The sequence below is a fragment of the Labeo rohita genome, chromosome 9 (assembly GCF_022985175.1).
Source record: "Labeo rohita strain BAU-BD-2019 chromosome 9, IGBB_LRoh.1.0, whole genome shotgun sequence".
Lineage (NCBI taxonomy): Eukaryota > Metazoa > Chordata > Actinopteri > Cypriniformes > Cyprinidae > Labeo > Labeo rohita.
The window spans coordinates 6,081,664-6,107,190 of NC_066877.1; the positions used below are offsets into that span (position 1 = coordinate 6,081,664).

Sequence of the window (25,527 nt, forward strand, 5' to 3'; positions counted from 1 at the left end):
ATGGAAATTGTACCTCAAAATCATATTACAAAATGTTTTCGTTCATGCATTGTAAAAATGTAACTTTTGCATTTTTATGTCTATGTTTAAGATAGGGAGTGACAGTTAAAGGGTTAAAAGATTACTTCCCTTCCAGAATAAAAACTTCTTGATAATTTACTCACACCCATGTCATCCAAGAGGTTCATGTGTTCATAATGCATGAGGTTGAGCTATTGCAAGATGAGCATTTGTGGTTAAAAGCTATATATATATATATATATATATATTTTTTTTTAGAAAACGACCAAGAGACTGACAGGTAAAGCAACCAATCACGTTTTGTTTGGTGCCACGTCATGTTTAGGGGCATGAAAAGTCCCCACAATAACAGACTGGTGTGTAAAACTCTTGAACGTATTTTAAAGTATTAACGTATTTTTGTGCCGCAAACTTTACATATTTCACATACTTTTGAAAACCCAGCTTGATTTTGATAAGTACTCATTGTCACAGTTGTAAACATGATGGCTTTCTTCTTTCGTGAAGGGGTTTGGCATTTTGGCATCTTTGTTTCCAGGCTGAACGTAAAGGACATGACACACGTGTCCCAGAAATACTGTGTATTTTAACCAATCAGATAACAACTTTGAAACTCCTGAAGTTTTTCCAATTTTGTGTGCCATATGCATCAGATGTTCAGCCAACGGGCTGTGGATCAAGGTCTGAGGGTTGCTAGAAAGCTACAGGCAGGTGAGTTTTTATCAAGGTTGGAGCAAAACTCTGCAGGACTGTGGCTCTCCAGGCCATCCCTGGACTATATGTTTGATTCTACGCATACGCCAAGCATTTACGCCAAAACTGAAGCATGCTGTGAGTTTAAGTAGGCAGCTCAGTAGATTCTGGAAGAGAGCATCAGTGTTTTCAGTAGAAACATGCAGTAGAACATTCCTGCTACCTGCTGGCTTTCTAAAGTTCAACATCACGCTGGCCAGATTCTATAAATTACAGTCCCACTTTCTCCTCAGCAACATCTCGGTAATGTGGCGTAACTGGAGCCAGAGGCGGGATTCCTCAGCTTCGTGCGAGGGGCAGGGTGGCAGAGCCGGGCGTCAGCGGGTCCAGCGGACAGGAAGGACAAAAAAAAAAACCTGTTGACATAGAGCACTTGGAAACCACGCATCTCCGAGGTGTTTGCGCAAGCAGTGAAGAAGCACAGGCAGTCAGGTGGACGACATTCCACACTCAACACTGCTAACACGGGCCTGGTACAGAGCAGAGGTCAGGACGGGAAGTCCAGGAAAAAACGTCTCCCTCAAGTTGACTCACAAACACAGGATGCACAGAAGGCTATACTTTTCTGCAGTAAAAATACCCTCATTTTTGTGTGCTGAAAAGGCAAAAATGATCTGTTCTTTTGACCTGCTAAGTTGTTTCGCACAGCTCTGTGTCAGCGAAGCTGAGTGTCAGAGCTGTCAGAGATCACAAATACATTTTCATTTGCACTCATTTGGTTAAAGAGTGATGAGAGTGTAATGGGACGGCTGAGGAATGCGGTGTGGAATTGCACTTGAGGTTCTGGTTTCTCAGGATGGAAAGAGATTTACGAGGAAGTCTTGGGTGATGGGGCGGCGGTGGTGTGCAACTGACTCTCTCTCTCTCTTTCTCCTCAGTCTCCATAAGTTACAGGATGTGTGCACTTTACAATGATGTATTTAGAGGACACTGGGAAAATACAAACAAACTTGACAAAGAGTGCCAACTCTTACATAACAAGGTTTTATGAAACCAAAACAGGTTACACTTAGACACGCCTTGTGTTCTAATAATACTCTCTTAACCACTAGAGCTGGGCATTACATATATATTTGAGATACTTACAATATTCCCAAGAATATTTTAGTGGTATATAGTCAGGCAACTTTGTGAATGTTCTGAATAATATTTTGTGTATCTTTTACATTGTTATATTGTAGTTAGTGCTGTCAAAATTAATGCGTTGACACAGGCAATTTTTTTTTTCATTTATCGGCAATTAAAATATTTAACGCAGGGGTGGGGCTAGGGTTTGCCACCCCACTCACAACTGGTGCTTCTGTCTCTTTTTTTTCTTGACAAGAAGTATGTTTATTTAGATGCATAACTTTTTGTACAACCACATCATACGGGAGACTTTCAGACACGCACTCCACTTCGCCTCAACACCAGGCGCTAGTCAAATGAGTGAGTCAGGCCTTATGTTAGTAAAAACCAATTTACCTGTCCTGTCAGCCATTATACTGTGCTCATAGCTCGCTTCAGTTGCACGCACCTTATTATTTTATATTGAATGAAATTACGAGTGTCATGCATGTCAGATCAGCGTCACGTTTAGCAGCGGCAGCTCTTAAAGTAATAGCAGCCAAAATAATCTAATAAGTCAGCTGCTGTGATGTCTTGTTAATCAAAAAACAAAAGAAAAAAAAAGGAGATCAATAACTTTTGTAGCTTTAAGGATTCATCTATACTTAATATAGTATTTATCGTTTGATAACTTTATTCAATTTCTGTGTATTTCCTACTTTCTGGAGGGCGCAGGTAAATAATCAGATTATGTGAAGATTGTTTTTATTTGTTGTTATTTTTTTTAAATGTTTAAAACGATAGCTCTCAATTATACTGTAATGCTGAATGGCTATAGTCAATGGTTAAATAGGAAAAAAAAAAAGGTGTTCCTAGAGACATCAGTAATATTGGTATCAGCGAAACTCACCAAATATTAAAATTATACTGCCTTTATGTTGACTCTACGTAATTTGAAGAATGTGAAATTATTGCAATATAAAATTATATTTAAAAACTTTAATATTAAGTGGGATTAATTGTGATTAAATGCCATTTAAATTCAGAAAAAATTTGCAAATTAATTTTTTAATCGACTGACAGCATTATAATAATGTAATTTGAATATTACATTTTTTTCATGTATTTACCTTGAGTTCCAATTTAGTTCCAGTGTTAAATGTATAGAATCTATTAGCAAATGTTTGGTTAAAATAATTCTTATTTTAAACAATTTCAGAGCAAATACATACAGTACATTTTGAGATATACTCAAGATGATCGAAGTGCATCAATATATATTTGACTATGTCGCCCAGCACTGTTAAACACACAATCAAATTAATGCAATCACCTCATAAAATAGTCTTAACACAGCATGGATAGACATTTAGGCATATGTGTGAATATGTTAAAAGCTCATAGAATATGTTAAAACAACTACTGTCAAAATAAAAAAAATAAAAAATCAAAAATTATAAACACTTTATGTACTTTATGTGCAAACATTCTAGGCTCATACAGTTCAGTCCTGATGCATCACAGAATTACTATGGATTTCTATGCAGTATAGTCCATACACAAAGCATGACAAGTGCAGACAGGTCTCTGGTCTTTTTTGACATGTCCAGGTCACAAAAAAAATGTATTTAGATAAATGCTAATGTCAAATAAGCATAATCCCCCTCATCACCATAACTTTTTACTTCTTTCTTGATGTCATTCAGATTTTTTATTGCATTAAAAATATTGTAGTTTTAAATTAGAACATTTTTTTTTTAAATTAGTATACACGAATGTCGGTTGTATTTTATTTGTACCGTTTTTTTTCTGTAATTCCAATTATTCCCAATTTGAATTCTCATTTAGAATGAGAATTCCAAACGTTTTATTGTATTAAAAATATATATTGTAATACAAGTATTATTACTATTATTTTCAATTAGCATAAATAAACGTCAGTAATTTTTAAACTTTTTTTCCTGTTTTTATGAACATTTTACTTTTGAGCTTTTTATAATTCCATTTATTCTAAATGGGGATTCTTATTACTGTCATTCTGAGCTTTAAAGAATGTCAGTACAATAACAATTTCATAACGTTAATATATGTCAAGTTCAGTGTGATTCGCCCAACTGTTGTTCTCTTAGGCATTGGACAGCATGGTGGATGTGAAAATCTGCTGAAGGATTTGAGGAATCTGCTTGGTGTCCATAGCGACAAAAGATCGTCCGGCCGGCAGAGTCCTCTGGAGCCTGGATGTCGGACAGAGAGAAAAGAGCCCCCACATCAAACATTAGCAATGCAAATGAGCTTTTCCTCCCCAGTTCCTACTCCTCCATTGGAGGGACAATGGCTGTCATTCACAGAGGGGCTTTGATAAGATACGGGTCTTGGGAAAAGCCTGTCCGTTAAGAGGGACTGAAAGCAAAGTGCCGCCCATGTCCTTTCACTTAGCTGCCGCCCCTCCTTCCTCACTAATCATTCATTACTGTCATTTAGTTCCTTTAAAAAGACGGCACATGTTCAGAGAGGACTGCTCTTTAAATCACGGAGGCCATGAAAAGCCTATATGGGACGTGTCTGACCACCACGGTGGCGCCTTTCGCATGCCTTCAGCTCTCCTTATGTGAGTCAAGACCCACAAAATTCATCAAATAACATGAACAATGCACTAAAGAGAGCTGTACATGAGTCTATAGACTCTAATCTTTTATTGGAGAAAGGCCGTACAAATCACACAGGCCACAGCAAAGAGATGACAGAAAGGGAATGCTAATTACATTTCAAAGTCATTATGCTTTATAGTGCCGCTCTAAACGTTTGAGACTTTGCACTGCAATTAGCACCGAAATGGCTCTTCTTTTTTGAGTGAGCTTTAGGAACTTTCACTGCACAGCAGTTTTGCAGTAATGCCACTGTCTGCTTCTAATCCAGGCTTAACCTTTAACCAAGCACGCTAACGTTTAACATGGGACATTAACCTCACCTGTCCGCTTGGTCTCCTAAGGAACCGATGAAGATGGCGAAGGCATTGACTTGCGGGTTACTGGTGAGGGCACGCGCAAACCGGTCGGCGCTGATCCCGTAGCGCTCCAGGTTGGCGTCGCTCAGCACGATGACGAAATGCTCGTCGGCTTCTTCGCGTGCCAGCTCCTTCACGGCGTGTTCGGTGCCCTCCAGCGTGTAGTCTCCGCTCATGCAGAACTGCGAGTGGGCATGCATGGTCTGGGACAGTGGAAGAAGAGGTTATAATGCATATTCAGAGGACTGAAAAGAACATATGCTAAACAGTTTGTTTTTAATACACTTCCTGTGGGGTGCTCGGCGCCACATAGCTCACATGGAAGTTGATTCTGGACAACATCTCAGTGAACAACATGGAGGAAGGATTTAAAGCTATTTTTGCACAAATTTATGGGTTATAGATCCAAAATAGCAGAAGGTTCACCTTCCAACAGGACAGTGACGGTAAGCACACAGCAAGAGTTGCTTATAGGCAACTCTGTGAATGTCCTTGAGTAGCCCAGCCACAACCTTGGGTTGATCGCAATCAAACTTGAACACATCTTGAGAGGTGAAGAGGTGAGGAGAAGAATGGCAGATAACTGCCAAATGTTATTGTGCAAAGCTTGTCGCATCATACCCCAAAAGACTTGAGGCTGCAAAGGTTCTTTAAATAAGTACTGAGTTAAGGGTATGAATACTTATGCAATGTACTTATCTCAGCATTTTATTTTTAATAAATTTGCAGTGTCACAAAAACTGTTTTTTGCTTTGTCATTATGGTGTATGGAGTGTAAATTGATGTGGGGAAAAGTAATTTAAAACAGTTTAACATAAGGCTGCAACATAAAGCGTGAAAAAAATGAAGGTGTATGAATACTTTTGCAAGGCACGGTATGTGTATATTGCACATAATGTAAATTTTTTCATCAGCATAGTACGCATGCAACCTGATTTTGCTAACGTTGTGTACAATGGATGCTCATTCGTTGACCCTCTCGGAATTAAAATGCCCAGAACACAACATGCCCAACATGTTATATTAAAAATGTCCTGGCTCTTCCAGCCTTTATAATTGCAGTGAATGACTGTTGAGATTTAGAAGCCCAAAAAACTGCATCCATCCATCATAAAAACTGTTACGTCCTACAACATCCGCTGAAACACCACTCTCTCATGAACATATGTAATGACAGTGAGCGGGAGCTAGAGATTACAGTTTATACAGTTTTAAATATGGATATTTTTCTTACACAAATGCATCGATTTGCTTCAGAAGGCCTTTTTATGATGGATGGATGCAGATTTTTGGGCTTCTAAATCTCAAAACCCATTCACTGCTATTATAAATCTTGAAAGAGCCAGAACATTTTTTAATATAACTCTGATTGTTTTCATCTAAAAGAAAGTCATATACACCTAGGATGGCTTGACAATGAGTAAATCATAGGGTAACTTTCATTTTTAGGTGAAGGTATTCCTTTAAGGCAAGTTAGGATCACATGGCGATAATAAATTTGCCAGTGGTTTAAATATTTTTTTTGCAGTGATGGCTGAAACCAGGGTCTGAAATATTACTGCTAGAACTTTACTTTGGAAAGAAATGAGATTGTTTCAGTTTTGAAGGCCCCAATCTGGCTGCAGTCGTGCGTCAGTGAATCCCAGAGACCATCCCTGCAGTCTTATGTCTGAGAATTTATGCTTGACTTTCTTCCTGATGTGGTCACATAAGACAATAGGAGGAATTCTAGGAGAAATGCTGGCTGCTACGTCAGCACAAGTGAATTCGTATGAGCGTAGTTTTCAAAACAAAAAAGGGAAATGAGGTCACCCCTGCATTACAGAAGCTTTACTGTACCTTCAAAACCTTCAGCCTCTCCTTGTTGTTCTTGGGCACTTTGTCACATCTGACCAGTTCTATGTTGAAACCGTCTCCAGAGTGCCCCATAATATCATACTACAGAGGAAAAAACAGGAAGGAGGAGAAGGGTTAGTCCACGCTGAGAAAATAACAAGCCAAACAACAATGTGACCAATGCAGAAATGCACAGTCTTCAGGAAATGATTATTAAAAGTGTCCCTTAGGGTATTTTTGTCACTGTAGTTATCTGAGATGTGTCAAAAATGCACAACAAGACTGATGAGACACATTTGTCTTGGACAAGTGAGACAGGACACAAACCACAATATTAGATTAAAACTCCATAATACAGAAAACTTAGAAGTTTGTGTAAACTTTGGAATCAGAATTTCAGAGATAAGTTTGTCCATAGAAAACATTTACTTCCATGTCACAAAACTCTTGTGATGTGATGATGTAAATGAGTTATAATTACATAACACAATGTGGATGGCAGACACAGAGAGTGGATGTTACGAGTTATTGTCATGAACAGCCAGTTTCATAATAATCTTTTGTCCAGCTCAACAGTGAGTGAGTGTCTTAGCCAACAATGCAGCAGTTGATGGCAATGACAATCTGAAATACATCAAATTCCATTACGTCAATATGTCTTCAGCACACTTTTGGCTGGACATATCAAAGGGACACTAGTTTTAGACTCAAGCAACATGATGTACACTGTACAACAAGGTTGCAGAAGTTCATTGAAATTCCTAAACCAGAACTGACTGGTTAACTTTACACAACAACTGGGAGTCAGACTGGTTTTAATCTGTCTACCGTATTTGCAAGGCTCTAGAAAAAGCATCTGTTTGGACCAGACTCTGTGTTATTGACAAAGGTTTGGCTACATGAGACTAAGAGGACACAGAGTAATGTGTAACCAACGGGTCAAAGGACAAATGAAAAGAATGTGTGTCCCACCTGCCTTTAGATCACAGGTGGATGAGTTATCAGATGCACTTTTATGTAATGAAGATTATGTAAGTGTCACAGAGAAACAGATATACGACAGGCCAGCTGGAAGGGCAAACAGCTTGTTTGACAACTAACGTGGGGCCATAAAGTCTGCCGGCCCTCACACACACACACACACACATATTAACATACTTACCATCTCACATATCACTGTCACTTCATTTATCTTTGTCACCATCTACTACACTTTACAGTAACTGAGTTCTGACTAGGGCTGGGCAATATAGCTATAGTATATACACTACTATATACACAACTGTTAAAAATTTGGGGTAAGCATGTTTATTTTTAAAAGATGTATCACAGTATACACCAAAATATTAAGCTCAACCTTAATCATGTATGTTTACTGAGCAGCAAATCAGCATATTAGAATGATTTTTGAAGGATCATGTGACACTGAAGACTGTAATGATGCTGAAAGTTTTGCGTCAAAGAAATAAATTACATTTTAAAATATATTCAAATAGAAAACAGTTATTTTAAATTGTAATAATATTTCACAATATTAGCTTTTTTTGGATTTTTGATCAAACAAATGTAGCGTTAGTAAGCATGAGAATATTTTATTTCAGCCAAACAGCCATTGTTGCCAAGTAAACAGAATTTTAACTTATATTTAACTATAATGTACTCACCCCCTTGTCATCCAAGATGTTCATGTCTTTCTTTCTTCAGTCGTAAAGAAACTATGTTTTTTGAGGGAAACATTTCAGGATTTTTCTCCATATAATGGACTGATATGGTGCCCCGAGTTTAAACTTCCAGAATGCAGTTTAAATGCAGCTTCAGCTGAGGAAGTAGGGTCTTATATAGCAAAACGATCGGTTATTTTCATAAAAACTGTTATTTTCATATACTTTTTATTGTATATCTCCCTGAACTCTGTGTATTCTGCCTCAAGACAGTTAGGGTATGTCAAAAAACTCTAATCGTATTTTCTCCCTCAACTTCAAAATCGTCCTATGTCGCTGTTTTAGCTTTTTTGTTAAGGGTGTTTGATCTTCTTTGCATGTTCACTTTGCAATGACTGGGTTGGTACTTCTGCAGCGATGTAGTATTTAAATTGTATTATTTTTATGAAAATAACTGATCGTTGCACTAGATAAGATCCTTCTTCCTCAGCTGCCGCATTTGGGATCATTTGAAGCTGCATCTTCAATGACATGGGGGTGAGTACATTATGTGTAAATGGTTGTTCTGGAAGTGGACTTCTCCTTTAATGCTATTATATTCCAACTGCACTACTTGCACTTGTTTTTAGTAAACTTAACGGAAAATAAGTGAGTTAAAGGGATAGTTCACCCAAAAAATTTAAGTTCTGACGTAGAACCCGGATGTGTTGCACCAAATTGTTGAATAAAATCATTATTTTTGTTTTCTTTTGTCCACAAAACGTATTCTCGTAGCTTCATAAAATTACAGGTATGTCTTTACTACCTTTACGTTGGTGTCTTTGCAGGGTCAGAAAGCTGTTGGATTTTATCAAAATTTCTTTATTTCTTTTCAAAGATGAATGAAGGTCTTACAGGTTTGGAAAGACATGAGGGTAAGTAATTAATGACAGAAATTTCATTTTTGGGTGAACTATTCCTTTAAAAAGAATCACTACTGGTTCATTTTAAATGGTCAAAAATGTATATTGTATATTCAAGCACTGCCCTGTGATAGAGTGATAAACAGTGAAATACTTCTGTGCTGCTTGTAGCCAAATTACTGCACCGGATCCAGCTGTTTTATGAATATTACACATCTATATTTATACTGTCCAGCCTCAGATCTGACCCCACACATTGAAAGTGCTGATGCAAATTTAAGCAGAGCGGGATAATGTGATCCATTGACAGCCGCAGCTGCATATCTTCCGCTGTCGTCCTCCCCCAAACTCCCCGGGATGGAGATAACAGACCTTCTTTTGTGCAGGCGCTACATATCTCTGAGCAGCTCCCAACAAGAGCGGTGATTCACTGCCTCCAGAGCATCTGCCAGCAGCTCAGATGGACAGAGACGCAGAGATGGAGGCAGGAACCAAGTAACAGAGAGAGACTGAGAGACAGATGCGTCCCAGAGAGCTGCTAACCACTAATCAACCTAAACCAGCATGACCGTCTCCACGGCAACTTATACTTTACATCATCCTTATAGCCATGGCAACCTCCACAACAGTGTGTCAGCATGTGTGGTGGGGACATCCCTATTACTCATCAGATCGGACCAAGACTTTCACTCTTTGAGGATGTCAACAGAAGGGCTGTTTCCATGGTGTGTTGCCTGGAGAAGGTTTATTGTAAACAGATTTCGCTATTTTTATTACGCTAGTGGTGAGAGGATTGCGACAGATCAACATTTTGTGACTATATTTGAACTTTGTGGGCAACTTAAGATGAGATGGCCGTCAAAATTAGATTGACTGAGCAGAGGCATGAATTTATTTCAAATAAAAGACTCCGTCCCAAAATCCAGTGAGCCACCTTGCTGTCTAGGCATGTAAGCATCTACATTCAAGTAGAACCATAAATTTGATATAAATGCAACCATAAATACGATACATGACATAACCTCACGATTGCGAGCTATAAAGTTCAATTCTGAGGGGCAACAAAAGACTGATATGTTCTCAGAATTCTCACAATTGTGGCTTAATAACTTGCAATTGCAAGTTTATATCATGCAATTCTGAACGAAACATAAGAATTGTGAGATATAACCTCAAATTTGCAAGAAAAATTCTGAATTGTGAGATTATTTCTCAGAATTGCGATTTTATAACTCATAATTGTGAGTTCATCACCCAATCCTGAGAAAAAAGTAAAAATTTGACTTTATAAATTATAACTTATAACTGCGATTTAAAAAAAAAGTCAAACTGCAAATTTGTATCATTTATGTCTCAGAATTGTGATTTTTTTTTTTTAAATCAAACTGCAAATCTGTAGCATTTATTTCTCAGAATTGTGATTGTTTAACTCACAATTGCGAGTTTATATCACGCAGTTTTGAGAAGAAAGTCAGAAATGTGAGATATAAACTTGAATTTGCGAGAAAAATTCAGAATTGTGAGATTATTTCTCAGAATTTATATTTTATAACTCGTAATTGCGAATTTATCACCCATTCCTGAGAAAAAAGTAAAAATTTGACGTTATAACTTATAACTACAATTTTTTTTTTTTTAAAAGTCAAACTGCAAATTTTTATCATTTATGTCTCAGAATTGCAATTTGTTTAAAAAAGTCAAACTGCAAATTTTTATCATTTATTTCTCAGAATTGCGATTGTTTAACTCCCAATTGTGAGTTTATATCACACAGTTCTGAGAAAAAAGTCAGAATTGCGAGATATAAACTCGTATTTGCAAGAAAAATTCAGAATTGTGAGATTATTTCTGAGAATTGTGAGTTTATTTCTCAGAATTGTGAGTTTATGTCTCGCAATTCTGACTTTATAACTTGCAATTGCAAGTTTAGATCACGCAATCCTAAGAAAAAAGTCAGAATTGCGAGATATAAAAGTCACATTTGCAGTCTATAGAATTGCAAATTTTTATCTCATAATTCTGACTTTATTTCTCAGAATTGTGATTTTATAACTCACAGTTGCGAGTTTATATCACGCAATTCTGAGAAAATTATGTAAACTTGCAATTGCAAGGAAAAAGTAAGAATTTCACAATTACCTTTTTTTTATTTTTTATTCAAATCAGCACATTAGAATGATTTCTGAAGGATCATGTGACACTGAAGACTGAAGTAATGATGCTGAAAATTCAGATTTGACCACAGGAATAAATTATATTTTAAAATACATTTAAATAATAAAAAAGTTTTTAAATCATAATATTTTAAATCATAAATGCATTATGGGTTTGCCTTCTGCATGAAGGAAAAAATGTTATGGCACCTTAGAATTTGTTCAGAAGAAGGAATCTAAAATACCAAACTTCCAACTACTTTGGACTGGTCTTAAAGTGGGTCTTGGAACAGAGTCGATGACTGATTGCCAAATCTCACCTTAAACTTGTGCTCGTAGTTCTCAAGAGCCTCCATCACCATACACACGGCCTCCATGGAGCGCTCCAGACGGCCGTCTACTCCATTAAAGCGATACATGCTGCCAGAGACGTCCGCGAGCAGACGTAAACGCTTCGGCTTCTGCTGAGGAGACCCCAACTGCAGCCAGACCAGAGGAAAAACACATAAGTCATCCACACATGAACAGACAAATATTTAATTAGGAAAATCATTTAATACTGTTACTATGTGGTTGCTTTAATTGCAGCGTTCTGTTTGCCCAGACTCCCCTTCTGAAACTCTTTACAGTCAATGAGGTTTTTAATGGATTATACAGGAGACACATAATATATTGAAGTTACTACAATCAATTCAGAAAGCAGATTTTAAATGAAGGCTTATGGGGAACTGTAAATATTATGCGAGATGGTCTGCTAAGCTGGCATTCATGATTACCAGTAGAAGAAGCAATGTGAATAGAAGAAAGTAAATTGTTAGACAAACATCAGGAAATCTAATAAATAATAATACTACATCTTAAAGTTAAAGTTCACCTTGAAAATAACATTCAGGCATTATTTATTCACCTTGTGCCTTTCCAAACCCATATACTGTTCTTTTTTCCATGGAATGCCAAATGAGACATTTTGAAAAATGTCCTTGCTACTCTTTTCCAAACACCAAACAGTCATAGTGACCACCAGAAAGAAAAAAAAAATTGTGTTGTTTTATCTCATACTGCTGCTTTTTTTACTTTTTGTACTTGTGATTATGCTCTCATCTGAATTCTCAACTGCATTCTAAAAACGTGGCGCTCAAGTTACAAGAAGTTCATTCCCATCTTCTTGCATATTTTTCCTATTCCACTGCCTATGTCGCATCTTTGTCAACAAAAGAGCACTTTGTGTAAACGGCGCCTAGCAATGTGAGCGCATCACACGTGAGTGGTTAATCACGTGCGGTTGCATCGTCCTTTTCTCTTTACTGTTATCACTGGCATATTGTCAGTGTCTAATTGTAATGTTTGGTGACATTTATCTTCAAAATTCACGATTCTTCAATTTCTAAAAAATAAAATTGTGGCAAAACATTACATTCGAATTAATTAATAAATTCTGAAAAATTGCCTAGCCCTAAAAAACACACACACACACACACACACACACACACACACACACACACAATACCTATGCATGGATGCAAAGTTTAGTTTAGTTTAATTTTATGTACTAGACTAAAATATTAAAAAAACGAATAAAAATGACAAAAATATAATAAAAATATTAACTGGTAAATGTAAAACTTTAAAATTAAAAAGAAAATAGATCTAAATATAACAATAAAAACAAATGATAATTTTTTAAAATAAAAATGATTCTAAAATAACTCTGCATAATGAATTATTCACAATAAGATCAGTAACATCAATACAATAGATAGGGTGAATTTTCATTTCATGCAAGCTTGGTTATTTAACCTAACCTTATTTACTGAAAAAAAAAAAGAATTTTTATTAATGTGTGTTTGTTCTATGTGATGAATATTGTGTGAGCTCTCACCTCTGGCTCCAGCTCTCCTCTGCGTTTATAAATGGCTTTCTCTCCTGTCAGGCCATCAATGATCTTAGCATCGTCCAGTTCACCCAGAGCCTGATTCCTCAGCCACTGCCTCTCCTTCCCTTTAGCCTGAAACACAAACATTTACACCTCATACTATTAAAAAAAAGCTGATTCAAAAAGTTTTCTTGTTATATATCAAACAAAGTTTAACGAGGTTCAGCACAAGCTCCAAGTATAAAATTAAAATAATTAACAACAACAAATACAAATTCTGTAATAGTAAAATGGTGAAGTATAAAAAGTCAGAAGAATTGGCAAGTATTTTTTTTCATTAAAGGGAACCTATTATGCTCCAATTAAGTCTCAGGTGTGTCTGTGAAGATTCAGATCAAAATTCCCCATATCTAATTTTTTATATCATTCTGAAAATGCCTATTTTGAGCGGAAGCAGAAACATGCTGTTTTTGTGCATGTCTCTTTAAATGCAAATGAGCTGCTGTTCCCCGCCCCCTTTACCAGAATAGGACTGTGCCTTTACACCTCGTAGCTCAGATACTTTGCTAAAAACATCTATCGAGCTGAAGTCATGCATTTAAAGCCATTTTTAAACATGATATGTGGACGACATTTGAAGCATGCGAATAGAAAGCGGCTGTCACACGGCATGTGAGTACTAAACTAAGTTTTCTTTCACACACAAGTTCATGTTAAAAATATGCAGAAGTAACAAAAACACAGTCAGTAATGTCTGTGAAGGTAAACAGCTCGGAAAGAAATCACATATTTATATTAGCTCAAGTGGAATCAGCATAATATACAGTACCTATACTGCTGTCTATGCTGTTACTATGACCCAAACAATAAAATAAAAGCAGAAAATCACTCACTGCTCTGGACTGAATAATGTCTATAGCTTTATTAAGAAAACTTTTCTTAGGTGCCCTTTAACTAATGTAGATAATCAATCTTATCAAATGGAACCTTATTGTAAGTTGCTGTAGAATGTCAGTAATATACAAAATCTTCAAATTATTTTTTTTTTTGAGCTATTATGAGCTAACATGCATATTTCAGTCATGACCACAACCCCCAGTGGGTCCCTGACCTCCTCGACTTCAAACATGGATCCAAATATCAACAAACACCCATAGAAGCACTTCCACATGTGGCTCTCATTATATGAGTAAGCATATCAGATCTCCATGAAGAACAATGAACCAACACGTCACTACTCATCGCTCTCCACACACATGTGAACACAAGCACGTACAAAGACAGGCATGCAAGCACACAGATTCAGACACATTTATAGACGTAAACACGTCACACACCCATTATTATGATCCGGGTAGTAAGGAAAGCACCACATACGCTCTTGCAAAAGTTTTTCTACAGAAGTGTGAAGTAATAAAGAGTCATGAGCTGAAGAAACACAGAGGGAGACGGCACTCCAGGGACTGACCGAATGGATGAGATCATCTGCTCTATTCTGTGTCACATCTCAAGCCATTGTGAGAAATAGCTCTAATGCTCCATTTGCACACAAATGCTGTCATTACTTACACTGATTTCGGACCTGAATGATGACAGAACTGACTGTGTTACAGCACAACCTGCCCACAAACAAACAGCACACCAGGGCTTTGATTTGTGATGCACATTTCCAAACTTTTTTTTTGCCAGCCCAACACTTTTGACCTAAAATATTCACTTGAAATACCTTGAGATTTTAATAATTCAACAACATCTAATTTGACATTTTTATGATTTAATTTATTATTAGCATTTCTTAAAGGGATAGTTGATTTACTCACCCTCTAGCCATCCTAGGTGTATATGACTTTCTTCTTTCAGACGAATACAATTAGAGTTATATTCAAACGGATGACGTAGGATGTAGGCGTAGCATAAGCTCCGGTAAGAATATGCTAGTCCCGCGAGAACCAAGTTTTGTTTACAACAAAGGAAAACCAATGTCCTCTCGGATTATACTAAAATCATCTGACATCCTCTGACATATGACAGTTAGCAGAAACTACACTCTAAATAATAACCCAAATACTGGTTTCAGCCTGTTGGGTCATTTTATTGGGCTGTTTTTAATATTTTTACCCAGGTGCTGGGTTCAACTTGTTGGGTCATTTTATTTGGTCATTTTTAATATTTTTTGTGTTTAATCATTTTACTGTGCTGTAAATTGTATTATTTTACTCAACGCAACATACAAGGACGAGCATGATGGAAACGCCTTTTGCCTTGAATAAAAACAAAATTGATTTTTTTTCTTTATAGTACTGAGTTTAATTTAATTTGATGTTAAAATATGTTCTCTAATGTCAGTACTGTTTGTTTATGGGCAGGTTATGGAGTCAGTCACGGCATCTTTCAGCTACGAGTGAAAAGCAAGGCGGAAGTCTGAAGTTACACCGGCAAACAGCAGCCCTTCACCGACTCAGATTTCAGCGACACACCAGCATGAGAAATAGTGCTATTTCAGGAAAAAAGCGATTACAGCTAATGGTTGGATACACTAAAATTAAAATGCTACTTTTAAATGTTACATTTTTCATGGCTTATAAAATGTTTTTATAAGTTCCAGTCCATTTTAAACCAGCAATATAATATTTTTTTTAACAATAGTTGACTTAAATAAAGCAACCCAGCTTTGGTAAAAACATTTAACTTAACCAGCTGGGTCAAATTGACCCAGCATGTCTTCTGTCCAATATTTACCCAGTCCAATATTTATTTGGCAACCCACTGGGTTGCCAAATAACCCAAGTTGGGTTGTTTTTAACCCAGCATTTTTAGAGTGTAGAGATTTATGAAGCTTTAAATATGGATATTTTTCTTACACAAACACATCGATATGCTTCAGAAGGCTTTTATTAACCCCCCGGTGCCGTGTGGAGTACTTTTTATGATTGATGGATGCACTTTATTTTGCTTCAAAATCTCAACACCCATTCACTGCCATTACAAAGCTTGAAAGAGCTAGGACATTTTTTTAATATAACTCTGAATGTTCGCTAGCCTCCTTTAGTATTCTTAGAACCTCCAAGGGTTTGCAAACCCCAGTTTGACATAAATATGTTCATGCTATGACCAATAACCATAATGGTTAATATTAAAATTATCTAAAACTATTTTGTCAAAATAAATGAAAAATAAAACACAAACGTAAATCTAAAATCAGTCTGTTTCAATCTAAATATAAAAACAGTGGAAATGAGAATGCACAGTTAGCATTTCAAAGTCTGCAAATGGTAATGATGCACTGTGCATCCCTTCCTGTAATCTCAAGTAAAATGAAAACAATGTTTTTTATATTAACTGTTATATTTTGAAAATCTTTGAAAAATGCCTGACTAATTGTATGCAATTTAGGGATGTTTACCTTTGTAAACGCCATTAATAGAAGTCCTCAAGCTCACAATATAACAGCATGTGGTCTCAGAGTATAAATGAGTACATGCACCACAAACTACCGCACAACCTGCTGCAAACACTTATCTGTAAGGTAGGTGTGTGAATGTTTGGGGAGTCAGCTGTGGAAAAGCATATGCTATGATGAGCAGTGATTACAGAGTAAAGGCACAGCTACAAATGTGCTGTTTTGCTCTCTTTTTACAGCTCTCATATACATTCCTTTGATGGAGTGAGGAGCTGTTGTTGTTTATTTTTTCTGTGCTTCACCTGTTCACCATACAACACTCACAAGTTCAGGCAAACTTGATTATGATCTTGAAAGAATGCAAAAATGCACTGGCATTTAATTTAAAAACATGCAATCAAGTTATTTTATTTTATTTTATTTTACTAATAGAATTATTTTTGGAGTTGGAAGCTGGATAGGAAAAAGAAACGCAGTCCATAAGTGTTCAGCATGCATGTGAACCTCCATAGTGTTTAACAAGCATCCCAAGATCTTCATCTTACAAAGTTGGTTGAAAACTATACTATTACTTCAAGATGTTGAAAATGATAATAATAATACAGAATGAGTGGACGTTTCCAAACCTCTGACTGTTCATGTATGTGTCGGCACCTTTACAGGAGCAAATGAATAGGCAGTGGTTAAATTACTATCTGGAAAAGGCCCAAGCGGTGAACAGAGGCTCAGGGTGAGGTGGAGGTTAAGTTCTTCTCAGGACAGAACCTGTACAGAGCGATGCCAGTGCGCTCATCGGGACCACACACATGCCCGTGTGGCTGCCAGCTCTCTTTACAACGCTATTGTAGGTGAAAGGAGATAGCGCTGATTTAAAGGACTGGACTGTGAAAGACAGACAGAGATAATCCTTGTCACCATGTTTTCACATAAACACATCTGTCTTTGAGCAGAGCTCCTCACATGGGCTGCCAAAGAGGAACCCGATCCTCCCTGTGGCTGGAGTCGGCGCTCTGTTCGCACAGCACAGGGAATCCCCAGGAGCACTCAGCTCAGAGCGCAACACAGATCTCAGATCAGATCGAGTCGCCGCTACACACTTTGTACAGTGTGGACGGGGAAACCAGCTGGTCTTCAATCAGCGTTTTCTGAGAACTCCACCCGTGTTCCAGCGCTCTGTCCACCCACACCCAAACAAAAAAGATCAGACGCAACCGGACATCCTTCCATACAAAATGACAGCCGCCTTTGTCCATATCGACAGACCAATCAGAACGCCAGGCGCCTAATAATAATAACAGCGCATGTTCTTTTGGAGTCACAGGATGTCTTGACTCTCGTGAGTTGGCTGAAAACCTAAAGGAAAACTCTAAGTGGTTGTGTGCGTCTTTACACAAAGCTTGCACGAATGCTCACTGAGACTAATCGGCAAGCCAATGACTCTTCACACTCTGTCGACTATAGTAGTGGCAGAACCAATCAACTCAATTAATTGAGTGAGATCCGCAGTTTTCTGTGGTGTGGAAATAAGTGTATACATATACAAAAGTTCTTTCTGGTCCTTAAATCTGATTGGCTGACAGGAGGGTGATATTCTAGTGATAACAGAACTCCAACCTTTTCACTGTTTGTATGACTCTGCTAGCGGAGCGAGTGTCATGGCGGATGACCAAATCCACTATAATTTTAAATATAGCTGCAAGCAGCAATTATCAGGGTTCAATCACTTTAAGGCATTTAAGCACAAAAAAAAAAACATTATTTAGCAAGCCTGTAACAACCTAAATCAATGAATAAAAATGCATTTTTGGCAAATCCAAGTAATTTATCATAGAAACATGATGTTTTTTAACATTTATAACTGTTATAGCACCAGCTGTGGTCCGATCCCCCTTAAAACTCTGCATGCTTGTAGAATCACCTGTTGCATGTACTCAGCAGGTTTCATGAAGTTTTGAGTTTTCCTTTAGGCTTTATAGGATTTTGGGTAAACTTGGACAGGCCTCTTTCCTACACGACCCTTTTATAGCTTCCCAAAGGGTAAATTTCAACATTATTAGCCTACAGAGTCCAGAGAATTGCACTGCAGTGTTTTTTTCCAGATTGAGTGAAAAACCTAGGACTAACTTGCAAAAGTAGGGTTTTTACACCTCAACCATTTGACAAATGATTTGTTTAATTGATGTTTTTTGAGATATGCAAATGTCCTCGCAGACACTTGTGGCACTTCGGACCACCCAGATTTTCATGTTGATAGGACAAATGGTTGCACAGTTATAGCAATTTTTACTTTTTATTTTTTCCTTCTCATAGTGCCATTAAGTGGCCAAGTCCCGTGATCTCAGCGACCTCAGATTGAGCCCTTACATAAGTATTCAGAGTTTGGCGAAGATATCTCATTCCGTTCAGCAGTTATAGGCATTTTACTAAAAGTGGCCCTGCCCCTTTCAAACGTTTTCGCGCCTCTTTGTGACGGTGTGGGGAAAGTTAAACTTTTTTTTTTTTTTTTTTTTTTTTTTTGATAATTATTGATATTCACTCTCCAGAGAATCTTTCTGCACTGCTTTGGTTTTCTGGTTTTTTGAAAAATATGAAATACCCCAAAATTTCAAGGCTCACGATCAAATCTGAGGTGTTCATTTTGTCCAGTGTGAGCCAAGGATTCCAGCGGCATAAGACTCTTGAGTCTGCTACTGATTGTTTAGGAGTTCTGAGTAATTTCATACTTGTGATCACTGTAGCGCCTCCGTCAGGCCGATTGGGGCGAGCCTGGGTCACGTTGTAGGCAGTGTGAGTATTACCATTCCTCGAAGTGTCAAGTCTCTATGACTTACGGTTTGGTCTGCAAGATCGGTTTTACATGGAGATCGCTGTTCCGTGACCATTTTAACAAATACAATAGGATTTCAGCGCTACATGCTTGAACCCCTAAAAATAAGAATTTTTGTCTTGGAATGTAGTTTTAAGAGTATTTTAGGAATGTACTTGTTTAGACTTCCATATGCGGTTTGTTAATAAAGATAATGTCTATTAGAAAATTTGCGTCAAAGTTTTCGGAGATGTGAGCTCCATTGCGTCAGCAGCCATTCAGCGCTCATGAACCCGCCAAGAGCAGCCTTACCTCGGCCAGATCTTCTGGAATTTGCTGCTGGCTCTGATGCCTCTATAGTGGTTAAACATGACATATAATTTTTTGGGGTAAATCTAACGGGCAGTCTTTAGTCTCATTAATTTATTATTTGTTACAGAGCAAATTGTTTAAGCTGAGGGCAAAATCTCATCATGTTATATTTTATGTAACTTCAGTGGTGTATGTCAGAGTGCTGCCTTTGTACTTTTGACTGAATTAGCAACTTTTATGATGGCTGCTGTTGTTTATTAAATTTTATTATTGTGTAAATAATATATATATAAATAATAGTAGTATTTTAATAATAGTATTTTGTATTGAGAAACAGTGTGTTTGTGAAGGTGATTTTAGTTACATTCTGCCATTAGATGGTGACAAGAGACTTTTTTTATGAGTGTATCAGCAGTAAAGACTTTTATATTGAAAGAGACTGAAACAGGATTGTAAACAAGTAAGTTATTTCTAGTTTTAACCATATCTTGTAAGAAGCAGCCAACAAACTGAGGAATGCTGTTATTGGAAATTACCATAAACAACTGAAAGGATAGTAGGACAAAGATATCGCTTTCCTCAACGGACATTCAAACAAATGTTTACCTGTAGACTGTCCAGAATGATGCGGAGCGACTGGACCTGTCGTCTGACCGCTCCTGAGAAACGATCGTACGTGGTGGCATCATACTCACTCATCTCAATTTCCTTGAGCCTGAAATAAAAACGCTACACATTAAACACACAAACACATCTGCAGTGTTTACAGTTACTGTACAGAGTAAAGCACCTTCATTAATACTGCTCATGAGATTTGAACAAAGCTCTAACCATATGTATTAAACTTCAGTGTGTCCCAATCTGTTTGTGTTACAGATATGAATAAATCCTGTCTTATTAAGCAACCGCTCAGCAGCCACTCTAGTAACCTCACATTTGTAACCTTCTAGCATCTTGGCTGTGAGTTTTATACAGGTAAGAGCTACTAACATTTTCTTTAGAAAATCTGTCTTCATTTAGATTCTTTCCCTGAGGCGTTTAAACTTGTGAACAATGTGTATTAAGACTTCAAGGAGTGTTCTGGGGCAGGAGGATTTCAGAGGACATTGATCAAGACAAGTTCTGTTTAGTCACACATTAAGTACAGCTGTCAAGACGCACACTTGAGAGGAGGAATAGGATAAACATTTCTCTTAGGGCAAGTCCTTACAGCTCCACAACCAGCACCCACACACACGCAACAAACACCCAGGCGCTCAAAGCCCAGTCAGTGTTTTATTCCATCATCAGTGTGGGTGTAAGAGCTCTGCCAGGTCACTAGTCACCCACGAGGATCTCTGCACCAATGTCAAAAAAAAAAAAATGATCAGCTCAAATTTAAAACAAAAAAATAAATTAAAATAAATAAACAAATAAAGATACCAAAGCTCATTTCTCTGATTTTCAAAGCTTTTGACTTAAAGGCCTTTTGTTATCCAACAGTAATATCTGAAGGACCCCCACACCACCCACATTTGAGATAAGATACCTTTAATGAAGCCTAATATTAAACATGTTAAAGAGAATGTTCTGGATCCTTTGTCAGCAGCACCACACGTATATGTTGTTGTACTCTTGTAAATGCATGTTGAAGACTAACACAAAAAAAAAGTTGTTAATTTTCTTTCAGTTGTAGTCTTTTTTTTAGTGCACAAAAAGTATTTTCATAGCTTCATAAAATTTAGGTTCAACCACTGATGTCACATGAACTATTTTAACAATGTCCTTAATTTTTAATATTGTAGTAATTTTTAAAATTCTACTTATTTATTTTATTTATTCATTAGCATACATAAAATGCAGTACAACTAATACTATTATGATGCATAAACACTCAAAAATAATTTATAAAAATAATTTCATTACATCAATTTTTTAAAATCACTTTTTGCATTAAAATAATGAGAATTAAGAGGTTGTTTTTGTTTTTGAATTGAGGTTGTACTTAATTGTCATAAAATTTGCTGAATGAATGAATAAACTCACATATTTTATTACTCTATTGTTTTGTCTTAAGGTAAAAAAATTTCTTATCGCTGTGCTAGAACTGCACATATAATGACTGTTTTCAAATAGGTTTCCTGAAAAATCTATCTGTCAACCACTGGTTACAAAGCTGATAGTAACATCAAACCTTAAAGGGATAGTTCACCCAAAAATGAAAATTACCCCATGACTTGCTCACCCTCAAGCCCTGTTAGGTGTGTATGACTTACTGCTTTTAGACAAATACAACTGGAGTTATATTAAGAAAATATTCTGGCTTCTCCAAGCTTTATAATGGCAGTAAATGGGCGTTGAGATTTGGACGTAGGACATGGCATAGCGCAAGCTCCTATGAGAATAAATTTTGGTTTACAGCAAAGGAAAACCAGTCTCCTCTTGGCTTATATTGACATCCTCAGACATTTTTCTTTACAAATCCTTGTTTTGTTCTTTTCATTCTTGAACAGTGTTTTGTTTGCTCTCCCCTCTATGCTTCCACATTCGTCAACGCATTTGCCTACATCCTACGTCATCTGCTCTCTCGTGTACACAACTACAACAATTAGCGGAAGCTAGAGATTACAGTTCATAAAGTGTTAAATATGAATACTTTTCTCACACAAACACGTCGATTTGCTTCAGAAGGCCTTTATGGACCGCAGGAGCCATGTGGAGCACTTTTTATGATGGATGGATGCACTTTATTGGACCTCAAAATCTCAACAGCCATTCACTGCCATTATAAAGCTTGGAAGAGCCAGGACATTTTTGAACATAACTCTGATTGTATTCGCCTGAAAGAATAAAGTCTCATACACCTAGGATGGCTTGAGGGTGAGTAAATCATGGGGTCATTTTCATTTTTTTGGATGAACTATCCCTTTAAGGACCTTACAAACATTTTTTATTTTGTTCTTTTTTTATTTATTTTTATTTCCTCACAGGTTTAGTGAGATTCCCTCAGTCATTTGATGGACAGTCCTCAGCAGGGGTGGGTTCTGCCACACAGGTCGTGTGAAGCCAATAATCCCTAAACCGATTCTCCAGTTAGTCCTGCTCTTCTGCTTAGACCCAGGTTGTGCCTGCGTGAATCTGTGTGTGTGCGTATGAGAGGCGTTTGATGTCAAGAGGAGGAAACAGAGTATGAAGAGCGTCTAGACCGTAGCAGCCCACAGAGCTCAGGTGCGCTCACACACCGACACTATCAGGCGTGAGATCAGACCAGACAGCGTGATCTAAAGACCCATCTCAAAGTGCTGTGACACTATGTTTCCTTTCAGATGAAATCACCCCTTACCTCTCCATCAGCACCTGGAGCAAAAATATGTCACAAAAATGCCGCTACACTGACAATGATAATGCAACATGTAAGAAGCACTCTCTTCTAGCTCGTGGTATTATCGCTCTCCTTCTTCCTGCTGTGCTTCTCTTTCTCACACACACAGGCTGTGGGTTTCCTGTCTGGCCTCTGAAGCTCACATTCTTTGCACAGTGTTATTGGAGAGAGGACATACTGCTGCTGCTATTTTCTACTGAATTCCAAACCTGTCCACAGACCGGAGAAAGAGCTGGCCAGCGTGGCCATGCGGCCAATGAGAGTGAAAAAAGTGCTCTGCTTTGCTCGACTGACTAACACTTTCACAGCACAGACACAACAGAAATAGAAACAACTGTTCCTAATGACTATATATTAGTCTTATTTTGCAGCAAAAATATCTATATTTCCTCAACGCTAGATTTACTTGAGCAAAACTGATAATAAAAGTTGAGATTTTGTTGAATTGTTCATTTATCTTAAGCCATTGGCAAATTGTGAAATTTAAGTTTAAAACAAGAAAACAGAACAGTGTAAATATCACACTAATATGTCTTCACATATGCAAGTACTTAAGGCATAAAGCAATAATTAATGTCATTCCTGTACCAAGATCAGGGATGTTCATAAACCTTAGAAAGCTGCTCAGACAGTTACTCAACATGGTCATTTTCATGTAAAAACCTGCCCTAATCATGTCACCACATTTATTTCATTATATAAACTACCCTTCAAAAGTTTGGGGTGAGTAAGAATGCTTTCATTCAGCAAGAATGCATTAATTTGGTCAGAAGTGACAGTAAAAACATTTATGATGTTATAAAAGTAACACTTTTTATTCATCAAGCAATCAAAAAAAATTTTTTCAACAAAAATATGAAGCAGCACAGCTGCTTTTAACATTGATAATGAAAAATGTTTCTTGAGCAGCAAATCAGCATATTCACAGCAGCAAATCAGAATGATTTCTGAAGGATCATGTGGCACTGAAAACTAGAGTAATGATGCTGAAAACGCAGTTTTGCATCAGAGGAATAAATTACATTTTAAAATATATTCAAATAGACAACAGTTATTTTAAACAATAATAATATTTTACTGTTTTTCCTGTATTTTTGATCATATACATGCAGTGTCAGAGAGCCTTCTTTCAAAACTGTTAAAAAAAATGCTGACCCCAAACTCTACGGCGGTTTGTCAGGTGTAACACACACTTGCATAAACGGTAGACTGCATTCCTCTTCCTGTGGAAACCCCTGACACAAGCCATCTCAGCTGAGATTGAAATATTGTGAACGTGACAGATAGCATGCAGATCACAACAATGTGCAACACAAAGACAAACGCCATCTGAGAGTTAAAGAATTCAGTAGCATTACAAACAAACTTCCACACATCCTGCTATGCATTTCATGACCCCTTAGTACTATGCATAAAAACAACGCACAATTTGTAAAGAAGGAAATTATATTATTTTTTAGTTTTATAGTATAACACATATTGTGAATATTGTTTACAGTGTTTTCATTGCTAATCTTGGTATTTTGTAGGGCTGCCCCCAATACTCGACTAACCGTTATTCGATGAGAAGAGGCTTGGTCGACCAAAATTTTATTAGTCGCTTAGTTGCAAAAAAATTGTTAACGGCTGGTCTATGTGGTACATCAGGCAGGAAGTTCAAACACTCGCCTATCATTCATCGACCTGAAATATGGCTTGTCATGTAAAATATGCAAGTAGTACAAACTTTACATGGCAGCTCAATCTAATATTAATCTAATAAAATGTGGAGTATTTAAGTGTCTCTGCGGAGTGTGAAAGCTGAATAGTAGCGTGCTCAAAGCATTACAGATGGAGGCACTGGTGCGGTCACTTGCTCTTAAAATACTGTTATTTTTGGTCATGCAAACATGACTAATATATCTTTCAAATCTCACTCACAATAACAACAAAATATTGCGCTTTTGTGAAATAATGAAAGCAAACAGGATGCGCTTTCTGCCGTCTCAGTTTCTGAACTTGAGCGTGTCAAAATATAAAAAGAACCTAAACTCAGTGTACTTGTCTTACAGACATGAAAAATATATCTACAGAGAGCGAAATGTCCACTTTCAAATGGAAAGTAAATAGTCTTAGATTAAGTCATTTGTATGAAACTGCAGAGATGACAAGTCAGTGTCGCTGACTTCATCTCTTAAGCCGAAAACAAAGAAAGCACTAGTTCATCAATAAATTATTAAAACGTTAATACAGTCTCCTTGCTGTTTTTCACCGACACATTCATAATCATTATTTCTGCCAGTGTGCTGTGGCAAGCTTTATGTGTGCGCTTGAGTGCTTATTAGGCTATATAGGCAATTTAAGGCTCATTATTATGATTTAAATGGCTCATTAATAAACGTGCGATTAGTCGACCAAT

General features: G+C 37.1%; 1 protein-coding gene across 2 annotated transcripts in view; it reads right to left on the reverse strand.

The window, feature by feature from the left end:
- Nucleotides 1-1,970: 1,970 nt before the first annotated feature.
- The window catches only part of vwa8 (von Willebrand factor A domain containing 8), a 118,200-nt gene continuing 94,643 nt past the window's right edge, over nt 1,971-25,527 (reverse strand). For both annotated transcript variants that reach the window (XM_051118873.1, XM_051118874.1), the window contains 6 exons: nt 20,375-20,483; nt 13,257-13,382; nt 11,698-11,856; nt 6,665-6,763; nt 4,790-5,028; nt 1,971-4,055 (listed from right to left, as the gene is read on the reverse strand). In XM_051118873.1, the coding sequence (XP_050974830.1) occupies nt 3,947-4,055; nt 4,790-5,028; nt 6,665-6,763; nt 11,698-11,856; nt 13,257-13,382; nt 20,375-20,483 (841 nt within the window). In that variant the 3' untranslated portion in view covers nt 1,971-3,946. The remainder of the gene's footprint in view (nt 4,056-4,789; nt 5,029-6,664; nt 6,764-11,697; nt 11,857-13,256; nt 13,383-20,374; nt 20,484-25,527) is intronic.